Genomic DNA, 12853 nt, shown 5'->3' on the forward strand with positions numbered 1-12853 from the left:
AAACTAAAGATTTATTAAGAAAAAAAATAGCCTGTTTTCCTAACTCTCCTTTATAAAGGACACAAAGGCATTTCAAATTTTTTTTAAAGGTCTGCATTTTTTTAATATTTACTTATTATTTTGGCTGCGGCAGGTCTTACTTGCGGCATGTAGGATCTTTTAGTTGCAGCATGTGGACTTCTTAGTTTCGGCATGCATGTGGGATCTAGTTCCTGGACCAGGGATCCAACCCAGGCCCCCTGCATTAGGAGCTCAGAGTCTTACCCACAGGACCACCAAGGAAGTCCCCAAAGGCAATTTTTAAAACGATAGAAGTGGAGCAGGGACTGTTGATTGATTCCCAAGCAGTCAATAGCATGTCATCCCCTGAAGGAACGGTGATCTGCATTCTGGCCAGAATCTACTTTTATAGAAAGAGTCTGAGGAATAAGATGCTTTTCACCAAACAGTGCCACTGTTTTTATCTACCTGCGTTGTAGGGAAAATAATGAGAAATAAAAATAGAACTAATTAAATCTTAGCTTCAGTTCAGCCTTTTCTCATGCATTTGTGGCAAATTAACATTAAAAACATTTCTTTATTGTGGTTACACATGGAGAGGTGTGTTGTCATATGTATTAGAAACAGAAAGGGACATCAATCAATCTATGTTTCAAGGCAAAAGCTTTTATTATGTGCAAAGCATTGTAAGAAGATAACCCGGGGACTCGCCAAATGTGATGCAGTTAGAATTTGATAGTTTGGTGCTGTCTTCTCCACCGGCCTTCCTTTGGGTCTGAACATTTCATCATTAGCAGAGAAGGCATTCCAGAAGGTCCCTATGAAAACATTCATCTGTTACCCTTCTGAGCCTCTGAGACTAGCTCTAAGGGAAAAGTCCCAAGGGTTAGACACATTTTGGAATGGGAGGAAAGTAAGACATAGTTTTATGGGCTTCTGGACAGGAGATGTGTCTTAGCAGCCAGGGAGGGTTAGGAGAATACAAAACTCAGAGTTAGGGAAATGTCTGCAGTCACTGGCCTCTGATACGGAACTAAAAGAAGCTGGGATCACATTCCACTCTACTAGCTGATGGATTTATTTTTTTAAGCCAGTTGTTCTTGCTACCTTGTCCACATTTACAGTATGTGCACAGACTGTTTTGTTGTTGCCCAGAATTTTGAATAGTGCCTTAAAGCCAAATCCCATGGGTGATACATGCCCTGGATTCTAAAGACAGGGGCTCACCACCCTGCTGCTAAGAAGTAACCGAACTGGTGGTCAGCCTTCACACCCAACACCTACATAAGAGAAACACCCAGACTCATTAGGGAGGCTTCCTGGAAGGGAATTCGTAACAGTTGGGAGGACTGTGATGTCTCTACCCTTCAGTGGACCTCAGAAGAACCACTCACAGATGGAGCTGTTCCCAGCAGGGAAGATGGGTATCTGAAACACACCCACCCCACCCGTGCTGAGCTGCACAAACTCCTGGGCTGTGGGGGCACAGAGGAGGGTGCCTGACCACCACTGGAGCGGCCCGAAGCAGGGGGCTGGCTCGAGTGGGGCAGAGTGGCAGCGCCTACCCTTCTGCCTTTTACTGGGGCAAGGATGGTAAGCTTTCTGTAGCCCAGATGGGTGCTGGGGCAGGCAGTCTGGGTGACACCGTCCCAGAGCACTGCTGGACGGTGTGAATGACTAGAGCAGGAGCTGAGAGGGACTGGAGGAGGCCAGGCTGGAAGTCCAAAAGCCGTATCAGGGAATGATCTGGAAGTTTTCTACAGAGCTCTCTGAAGAACCCATAAAATACCCCACCCAAGAGCTAGTAATTGGATTCTTGCCATAACAAAGAACAAGAGTGTATTAGAAACAAAACTATTTCTTTAAAAAGTAAACACTGTCCTTTGCCTTCTTCTGCTCTAAACTCTCCTCCCCCAAGCTCTAGGGCTGCCAGAGCTGGGGGTTAGGAGGGGAACGGAGCTGGGGAGTAGAAAAACATCCCACGGCTCCTTCGTTACTGCTATCCACTGAACTTCAGGCTGAGGCCTGGACTCAGATGAGGGGAGAAGCACTGAAGCAAATGGATGAGAGTGAACTTTTGAGCTAGACTGGTCCAGACGCTGTAATACATGAAAATTATTCTTTTCATACTCAAACGTGACAATAAAGTTCTCAGGGAAAGGAGAGCCAAAGGATCATGCTGGAAGGTAGCCATGGAAACAAAAAGAAAGCTATTGACTCACTGTTCCCTATCAAGTTTAGGCCATTCAATAAAATGATTAAAGAAAAAATATACCCAAAGCAAGAAAAGAATCCGATAGGAGATAATGTAATTTTTCTATCCAGCATAGGCCCGGATCCCTTCAGCATCTCTCTTCCAGTCAGACTGGCTAATACGAGCACATCCGCTTGCCAGAGACCTACAGCACCCTGGATGTCTACGTTACATCCCAGTTATTTAGCATCCACCTGTGAGCCCTACATAGGCCAAGGAGAAGCCTTAAAGGCCTTGCCCCACAATACATTTCCACACGAGACCTGCAGCTAACAATACTTTACACCAAGTCATTGCTGCTTCTACTGTTTCTTTTAACCCTTAGAACATAACAGCAAGGTTAAGGATATTTCGTTTTATAGACCAGGAAAATAGGTTTAGCCAGGATTTGAACTCAGTTGTTAGATAACGATGCCAATATTCTTTCCATGAACTACATCTTCATGAGACACATTGATTCAGCAGTGATTTATAAATCAGGAAAGCTGTAAAACTGTTCAACTCATGAATGAGATCTGGCTATTCCCTAAGTAGAGATGGTCAAGATGACTTAGTGAATGATGATGCTACTCCCGGGTCATCATTGGGGGTTCTATCTTTACTGTTAAAATCTAAATGCTAATTTGGGAAGACCATCTTTGGCATGAGTGATACCTCTAGTCCACCGTTAGGGCTCTAGATAGAAAACTGGTCATACCTCCATGAACATGATTAATACCGGGACCCGCACACATTTAATTCTCAAAACTCACTCTTGGCAATCCCTGAGTACTTATGTAGCAGCTTATCAATTCCAAGTGACCTAAATTCTTTTTTTTTTAAATTTTTTAATTTTGTCTTTGTCTGCGCTGGGTCTTCGCTGCTGTGCGCAGGCTTTCTCTAGTTGTGTCGAGTGGGGGCTACTCTTCGTAGCCCAGGTCACCTAAATTCTTTAGAAGGTTTCTGTCCCCTTCTCCTACTCAAAGTTAATATTCCTGCTTCATTGCTTAATATCACAATTTCTTGTCTTCCTCATAGCAGGAACAATCCAGGCTTATCTTATCTGAGAAGGGAGACCAGGTCTCTACCTTATAAGACCCATTCACTTGTCTGTAAATGGCCAATCAGTTACACACAACAAGGAGGTTGCCGCATCAGGTAACTAGCCAACAGCCTATTGGGCAATGCAGCAAACAAGAGGGCTGAAAGGAGGAGGACATGAAAGTGCCCTGAAAATCTCTTAAGGCAGTTCCACTCTGATTTGTAGTAGATTACAATGTCAATTTAGTGTTTAATAGCCTAAGAGAATGTGGATAATTTTTTTAAAGGTTCAGGGAAAAGCAATGTAATGACTGAATAGCTGAGAAGCTGAGCCTGTGAGCGAACTTTAAGGAACTGATGTGTTTACGGTAATTAAAAGAAAGGTTAATTACATAGAAAAAAATGTATTTTTCTATATCTCCATCAAAGTTGAGCTTCACAGCATGAGGAATACACCAAAGTTATATTAATTCAGAAAGCATAAAAGCCTGTAAACTATCATTGCAGAAGATTCTACAGACTTTATGAAACCACAGAACTCAGTGTGTTGAGGACAATGTAAAAGCCACCTTACTAGTAGGCTTGGAAGTTCTATGAAGAAGTAGTTCTCAGCTGTGACTGTATGTTTATCAGAACCTGTGTTGCTTTCCAAGCATAAAAGCATCTGGGGTCCAGCGGAAGTCTAATTAGTCCATATCTACAGGGTTGGGGCCTTGGCAACTGGGATTTTTAAAGTGACAGCTGATTCTGGATTGGTGACCAGGGTTAGGAATCACTGCTGAAGAGCTCTGAATTAAAAAGGTAGAAAACGGAATTCCCTGGAGGTCCAGTGGTTACACTCTGTGCTTCCACTACAGGGGACACGGGTTCGATCCCTGGTCAGGGAACTAAGATCCCACAAGCCTCATGGCATGGCCAAAAATAAATAAATAAAAAGGCAGGAAAAAACTTACAAAAGAGAAAAATAAATAAAAACAAAATAAAGTTGTTTGAAAAGACCAATAAACCTCTGGAAATACTAACCAAAAAGAAAAGAAGATACTTGTCACCCAGCATCAGTAATGAAAAGGGGGACATCACTAAGATCCTGGAGCCATTAAACACACACACACACACACACACACACACACACGAGGCATTATTATAAACTTTTTGCCAAGTAAATTTTAAATTTTAGATGAAATGGACATATTTCTTTTTTTTTTGGACAAATTTCTAATAATTTTCCAAAACTGACACAAGGAGTAACCAAAAAAAGTCTGAAAACCCTAAATGTATAAAAGAAGCTGAATCTATAATTAAAAGCACCTTTTCAAAACACACAAAAAAACAACTCTGGGATCAGATGGCTTCAACAATGAATTCTGCCAGAAATTAAGGAAGAAATAATCCTATCTTATACAAACTCTTTCAGAGCATAGAAAATGAGAGAACATCCCAACTCATGCAATAAGGCCAGAATAATCTACACCAAAACTTTGATAAGAACATTACAAGAAAAGAAAATTAAAGGACAATCTCTCTCATGAATATACACGCAAAAGTCCTAAACAGAATATGAAAAAATTCCATATGCATATAAAAAATATATCAAGATCAAATTCAGTTTCTTCTGGCAACATGGTTGGTTTAAAAGTAATAAATGTAATTCACACATGAACAGAGTAAAGGAAAAGACCCATGTAAGCATTTCAATAAAGAAAAAGCATTTGATAAATTTCAACACCCATTCATAATTTTAAAAAAACTCAAACTCGGAATAAAAGGAATCTTTCTTTATCTAATAAACGGAATTTATAAAAAGCCTACAGTATGGTGAAATACTGAAACCTTTCTCCCTGATATGGGGGGGTGGATAATGACACCCACTATCACCACTTCTATTCAGCATTATACCAGAAGTCCTAGTGTGACCAGTCAAGAAAAAGAAATGTTGTAAGGACTTGAAATAAAAGTCATCATTCACAGATAACATAGTGTATATAGAACATCTAAAAAAAAACTGATAAACTATTGGAATTAATAAGTAATTCTTATAGGCTTGATATAAAATCATCCATTTGTTTCTAGATGTCAGCAACAAACAATTAAAAATGGAATTTTTAAAAATCACAGCATTTACAATAGGTTGAAAAACATCAAAGATCCAGGAATAAATCTTATGAAAGAGGTGGAAGACCTTCATACAGAAACTGAGGAAAACCTAAATAAAAAGTGTATACAATGTTCATAGATCAGATGTCAATTCTCTTCAAATTATCTATAGTCACTATAAACCACATCAAAATCCCTGGAGATTTGTGTATGCATGTGTGAAATTGACAAACTGATTCTAAAGTTTATACGGAAATATAAAAAAATCAAGAATAGCCAAGATGATATTGAAGATGTCCAAAACTGGACAATTTATTGTACCAAAAATCAAGACTTATAAAGCTACACTAATTAGGACAATGTGATATTGGTAAAAGCAGACAAACAAGCCAATAGAACAGACAAAAGAGCCCAGAAGCAGAACCCTACATAGACACCTTATGACAAAGGCATAGCACTGGGAAACACAAAGTGTTTTCAATAAATGGTGAGGGTCAGTTCACTAAATGTGAAAGGTAAAACAGTGAAACTTCTGGAATATAACACAGAATATCTTTATGACCTTGGAAATAATTTCCTCAGTAGGGCACAGTAGCACTAACCATGAAGGAAAAGACTGATAAACTAGACAACCTTAACATTAAAAACTTGTTTTCACCCAAAGACATCAAATGAAAAGCCAGAGTGGGAGAAGATATAGGCAATGCATATAACCAAAAAAGTTTCCATAACTGGACTATATTTTCAAAAAACTCCTATAAATCACTAAGGAAAAGGAAAAAAAAGGGGGGCAAAAGACTTAAATACGTATTTCAAAAAAGAGAATAGCTAAAGGCCAATAAGTATATTAAGAGATGCTGGACACCCTTAGGACACAGATGTGGACAAAAGAATGTTGCCTGCCATCCCAGGAAAAAAAGGAATGTTGCCCACCATCAAGCCATCAGCCACTGCAGCCAGCCCTGATGGTGCACCCTGAGGGGAATTCAGGACAGAGAAAAACAGGACACTGGCCCTAGATAGTTAAGATGCATATCTAAGGAATAATTTCAATGGGGCTCGCATCTTCTCATAGGTAGAAAAGCGCTAAAATCATTAACTTGAAATGTCTGGTGTTTTTGTGATTAGTAGTAGTCTTCTAATGTTCAACTACATGTTTTTCCCTCCCTTACCTCTTTGGAACTATCTGAGAGCTATCTGAGAGTATGCCTCCAGGGCCACAGTCCTCAGTAAGGTCCCTAAATAAAACATAACTTGCAACTTGTAGGTTGTGCATTTTTCTTCAGCTGACACAGGGAAGTGCAAATCAAAATGATATCATCACATGTCTACCAGAATGGCTATATTAAAAATACTGACAAAATCAAATCTTGACAAGGATATGGGGCAACTGGAACTCTTATAAACTGCAGGTAAGAGTTTAAATTGGTGTAACTGCTTCGGAAAACTGTTTGGTAGAACCTCATAAAGATACGTCTACCTATTCCTATGACCCATATATTCTAATGATCCAGTAATTCCACTCAGAATTACATACCAACAGAAACGCATTCTTGGGTGCATCAAAAGACACGTACATGAACGTTCCTGGTACCATTATGGGTAGCAGCCCAAAACTGGAAACACTCAAATGACAATTAGCATAATAAATTGTAAGGTATATTCATTCAATGAAATATAATAAACCGAGCAAGGAAAATGAGTAAACTACAGCTGCAGTTAATTCTCCCTTCTATCCTATCCCTGCTACATCCCAGCCCTTCATTCAATCCTTGCCTCTTCTTCATTCATTATTTAAATTGTTCTATGTATCCACTTCACACCTCTTTCTTGAAGTGGGTAGGGTAACAATGAGTTTATACGCTCCATAGTTCTTGAAAGAGCTAATTAACAAACCCAAATGGAAAAGGACTGCAATTCCAGTTAACCAGGGAAAGGCTAAACCCAGTCTCCAGGGAATTTATGCTGAGGTCAAGTACCCTGCCCAAACTCTTGAAATCATTTCTGGTTAAGGGTCACACTGGTTCTTTCTCCCACCCCACCCCCAACATCCCTTCCCCTCATCCTTCTTTTTCACAACCCTTTAAATAAGTAAAGCCATTCTTAGCTTGAGACAGTTTGCTGACCCTGAAAGAAACTAAGCTGCACCTAAGGCAGCACCAGTACCCGTCATGGTGGTCTGAGTGGATCCAACACTACAGATGTACAGCTGTTCCTTTCTTCACCAACTGCAGGTTCTCAAAAGCTCATCAGGAAATAACTAATGTGGAAAGGTACAAAGCAAAAGATTTTACAAGACTTCCAAGGGCAGTCAAGCAGTTGTTAATAGCACAGGCTATGAAGTGAGACACACCAAGGGTTAGTGTCCTGGCTCCACTACTTAGGACACCTATGACCTTGGGCAAACCATAGTCCCCATTTTCATCCCAGGGTTGTTCTATAACTGTGCACAGTAATCAGTAATGACAGGTATTTAAAAGCAGAAGGCAAATGGTGCTACTGCCTAGAATTTTAAATAGTAAAAGGTAATCAATGGGTAAGAAAATTGATCAATTTCCCATGAAACAGATCTTTGCAGTGAGCTTTAAAACACAGAAGCACCTCCGAACATCTGTAAAAGATGGCCTAACCATTAATTTATCCAAAATATAAGAATTTGGTTTCAAGAAAGTAATTTTTTTGCCTTCTAAATCAGAAAAATTACCAAGTGGATACACTTACATGCAATGCAACTAGCAAATGAGATGAAAAGAGATCAGTCACCACTAGGTGCTGCTCAAGAAATGACCACTGCCTTTCATTCCCATCAAGCTTCTCAATGCTCTAATCTGCCTTTTTCTTTTCAAGAAGAAAAACTGAAACATGAGAAATGCTTATTGAGTCCATCCATTTCCCAAATAGAAAATATATATTTAAATAAAGGCCATACTGCATACCAAAGGTAAAATACTTTTATTGCACATTTATAAAATCTGCATTGTTGTAGTAAGTGTTTTTCCCTCCCACAATTCCCTCATTAATCTTAAAATTTGGATACCCAATATGGAGCCTTTTAAAAATGATCAACAGGGGATATTTCTCTCTCTACATATACATATACATATATATATAGTTTTTTTTTCTTTTTACAAACCCACATCCCTTATTTGTTAAAAGCAAAAAAGGGGAGGGGCATCAAAATGTTCTTCTGGGCCAGCAGCAGCCTTAGACATGGGTTTTGACAATTTTCAGACACCAGAAAATTTTACCTAAATGGTTAACTATGAAAACGTGATCTTTAGTCAAGTTTCACAATGCTGTTACTCCGTCTGAAGTCCTTAATGCTTTCCTTTCTTTCACTCAGGACTGAGTATGAGGTTTTCTGGTTTATTTAAAAATATAAAGTAAAAGAGAGAAGAAAGAAAGGAGAGGCAGCTTTCTTTTGACTTTTGAACATCTTACTGCCACATGCGTGACCTTATGTTCTACCCACGTGTGAAAGGGTAGTGGTTCATCAACAACCTATTTTGTCATCTCCTGTCAAGAGCCAGGCAAGATGCATACTTCTCCTCTCTTGCAGTTAAGAATTTTTTAATGTCATCTGTATTTGATAAAATAACTAGTAGCTGTTCATATGGTTCAGGTTCTGATGAATCACCCTTCTACTCTGCTGTCAGAAATACTTATGCCTGAAGGATCATGTTAAAAGTGTCAAGAGGCTTAGAAAAGCCCAAGCACGCTTGTAGGTACAAGAGGCATTTCAGGTCTTCTGCCATAAATCAATACCTTAATACACTGGTTCCTGCCTTTTTCAGTGAAATCGCTTTTATGATTCTGTACCTAAAAAGTGCAATTTTATTTTCAATCCTTCTTTACATACACAGCATGGTTGGGGTCTGGATCTGAATCTTACTTTTCCACCTAATCCCTTTCCCAAGGTAAACACTGTGACAACAGACTTCTGTGCAACAGGCAGTCAACCAAACACCAGGATGGGACTTGAACACGTGGGGGCTTATTTCACCGTCACAGTTGACACTCCTTGAATTGACTCCATGACAGCTGCAAACCTGCTACAAAGGTCATAGGGCGAATTGGGTCGAATAGTTGGAGGCTCCTTTAAGACAATGATTTCTGCAGAAGGATCTAGAAGTCTGGGTAGAAACTCCCCTAAGCACAGCTGCAGATTTTCTGTGGAGGAAAAATGGATGGTTACTATACAGCTAAATAAATCTCTGAGTAAAAACTAATAAGTCTGCAGTGATAGGAGAAGGTCTTTCATATAGCCATCACCCAACCTGAAAGGTTAAAGCACTGTTCTGGCCAGCTAATGACAAATGATGATTCCTTCAGGCCAAACCAGTAGCAAAGACCTATTTGCCAAATATACCAAAGTTTTAGGTCACTGTTTCAAGCCATGTGACGTGTGGCAGAATAACACTATATATTCACTTCATTATGAACACGTCTTCCAATCAATCATCCTTTAAAATTTGAGAAAGTACCATAAATATAATGTACCGTAAATATACTATTGCCGTAAATATAACGTACCGTAAATATACTATTGCCATAAATATAATGTACCGTAAATATACTATTGCCGTAAATACAATGCTGCTCTTTTCCTTCAAGTAATTAAAATATACCAGTGTGTACATGGCACTATGTAAAGCTATGTATCACACATGGTCTAAATAAAAACGGAAGGCATTAAAACAAAATTCATAGCTACCAATTATTATAGAATTTTTCAATAAATATTATAAACTTGAACACTTTAACAAGTCAATAGAATATCGCTGCATCAGCGAGAAACTAACAAAGAGGATTCGTATTTGGATACATAGCAACTTTCTCAATCTATCAAACTCACCTAAAAATACCTAGTTTTAGGCTCCCTCTCCAAAATGCTTTGGACATGCACAGACGTTCCATTTACTAATTTGTTAACCCTGAAGGCATCATAGTTAATAATATGTTTATGTCTTGCAACTTCAAGTCACAGGAAAATTTAATTATGGCACCAACAGGTAATCAAGCTGCATAAATAGATTTTTGTTTTTAAACTATAAAATTAAAGTTCAGATTTCGGCAGATGAAAAAGTAACAGCAGTCTGACGTTCCTGGAGAGCAGTGATTTATTTCAAACAGAGCTGGCTGGCTGGCTGTGGAGGTGATTCAGCAGCCACAGAGGAGGTATGGGGAGGCTGAGAAGGACAGGGGTGCAGGCTCCCACTCCTTGTTTCAATAGAGTAGATGCACTTCTGACTCATTTATATTCTAGGGGATTCCAGTGCCTTAAAATGGTTTGACAACCAGTACTACAGACTGAGTCCACTGCAATTTTTAGAATTCTCAAGGGCTTTGGAAATTACTGGAAGCGGCAACAACACACCTGCGATATCTTGCCCAAGGTAAGAGCACCAGTGGTTTCTCATGATCTCAATGGCATCCAAGTCATCCTTGGAGATGTCGTTATTAATGATAAGGTGAATGCAGGGAATGATCAACTCATTCATCACGTTAATACCCTCTGTTACCGAGTGCTCATCATTTGTTTCAAAGAGAGAAGCCGCTTTGGCATTCAGCTCCTATAGATAAACAACAGAGTGAACAAAAGTAAAAGTCTGAAAGAGAAGATAAATATCTATTTTAGAAGAGCCTAAACAAGTACTTCCCAAACTTCACTGTACACTGGAATTGCCTGGGGATCTTTAAAAACTACTGATGCCCCAACCCAAGCAAGCTGACTGACTGGTATTTGGGTGACCTGGGCACTGGGATTTTTTTTTTTAATGCTCCCAAGGTGATCCGAATGCAGCAAAGTCTCTGACCCAGTGGCCTAAACTTACAAGTCAAGGTCATACTTAACACCCGCTTCTATCAAAAGGCCTATTCAATGGTTCTCAATCTTTACTGAACATCAGAATAACCTGCAGAAGGCAAGCTGATGTCCAGGCGCCTCCCCAGGAGACTGGTTTAACTGTCTGGGGAGATGCCTGGATCCCAATCGTGTGGAAGCTCCTTAGGCGATTCTGACGCACACTGGGGGTTGAGAGCCAGAGGTGGAAAGAATCCAAATCCCTAGTACTGTCTCCCTGTAGAGGAGCAGCAGAGTGGGACATTCAAAATGTAATCCGTATTTGGTGATTTAAAAAATAAAAGCATGTCTTTACTAAAATTTAGGTCCATCAAATCTACAAGACCCTTTTTTCAGCTTCAGAGTGCCCTGCCGTACCTATAACTGATGCAGGAACCCAAGTCTAATCAGAAAATGAAGCTTCTGAGATAAATATGTCATGACAATCTCCTCCGCTTGGTATTAACAGAAGCAGTGGGAGAAATGCTGGCCTGACTCCTCCCGTGAAGGGTGATCTTGCCGGGTGTCAGAGGGGCTAAAGGCAAGCACGTGGGTCTGGGAAAGCCGCCTCCATAGTTTCTGAAGGACAAGCACCTGCAGGAACCCCTGGGGAAGCAGAGAGGATATGGGTCTCCTTCCCACGTGGCGGCCAAATGCAAAATAGGTCAGGATAGATCTCCAGTGGTGTATGACGAGGATATTAACAGAATGGCAGGACCAATCCTGATGGTTCATACCTTTTTTAAAAAAACGGGAATCTCTTTAGAAGTCACTAAAACTCTAATCTACTAGCTTAGCAGGGAACACAGGAAAAACACACGTCTTACACGTTTACTCTGGGCCAGACACCGAGAAAACAGCTGAATAAGAAGAGGAACTGTGCTCAGGAACTCACAATCTAGTAGACAGGCCATGTGATAAAAGCTATAATGCAGTACATATAAAGGGCATCGAAATGGGGATAAGTGATTCTCACCTAACTTCTATCAGGGGTGGAAGAAGAATGACATTCACTGAAGTAACTTAAAATAATTTGTTTCAGTGTAAACTACTCTTCAGAGTTTGGAAAAATCGAAAACCTGTTGGAGATTTTTTTTTTTTTTTTTTTTTTTTTGGCTGTATGCGGGCCTCTCACTGTTGTGGTCTCTCCCGTTGCAGAGCACAGGCTCCGGACGCACAGGCTCGGCGGCCATGGCTCACGGGCCCAGCCGCTCCGCGGCATGTGGGATCCTCCCAGACCGGGGCACGAACCCATTTCCCCTGCATCGGCAGGTGGACTCTCAACCACTGCACCACCAGGGAAGCCCCTGGAGATTTTTTTAAGTTGTATTTCTTCATGGCTTCAAGGAGCAGAGGTAAACACAATAAAATAATAAAATAGTCGTAAGGCTTTACAATCAGTACAAACCAGAAGGCATTTTCTTCGGTATAAAGCGATCACCGACTCTTTCACGCCCCGCCGGGGGCCCTTCATCAGCAGAGCGGCATTGCTCTGGTAGGCGTACACCAGGTAGGAAAGCGCCTCTTGGTACCTTATTAGAAAGTGGCAGATAAAAAACAGCTCAGTGCTCCTTCCCCAAATCCAGGGCTTAGTCCCCACTGTTCCCTAATACAAGAATGCAACTGGCTGAAATGATGGAAAA

General features: G+C 40.3%; 1 protein-coding gene across 9 annotated transcripts in view; it reads right to left on the minus strand.

The window, feature by feature from the left end:
- Positions 1-8301: 8301 nt before the first annotated feature.
- Positions 8302-12853, minus strand: part of USP28 (ubiquitin specific peptidase 28) — a 58481-nt gene continuing 53929 nt past the window's right edge. For all 9 annotated transcript variants that reach the window (XM_060102754.1, XM_060102760.1, XM_060102758.1 and 6 more), the window contains 3 exons: positions 12619-12742; positions 10746-10941; positions 8302-9538 (listed from right to left, as the gene is read on the minus strand). In XM_060102754.1, the coding sequence (XP_059958737.1) occupies positions 9363-9538; positions 10746-10941; positions 12619-12742 (496 nt within the window). In that variant the 3' untranslated portion in view covers positions 8302-9362. The remainder of the gene's footprint in view (positions 9539-10745; positions 10942-12618; positions 12743-12853) is intronic.

This window comes from Mesoplodon densirostris, chromosome 7, assembly GCF_025265405.1.
Source record: "Mesoplodon densirostris isolate mMesDen1 chromosome 7, mMesDen1 primary haplotype, whole genome shotgun sequence".
Classification (NCBI taxonomy): domain Eukaryota; kingdom Metazoa; phylum Chordata; class Mammalia; order Artiodactyla; family Ziphiidae; genus Mesoplodon; species Mesoplodon densirostris.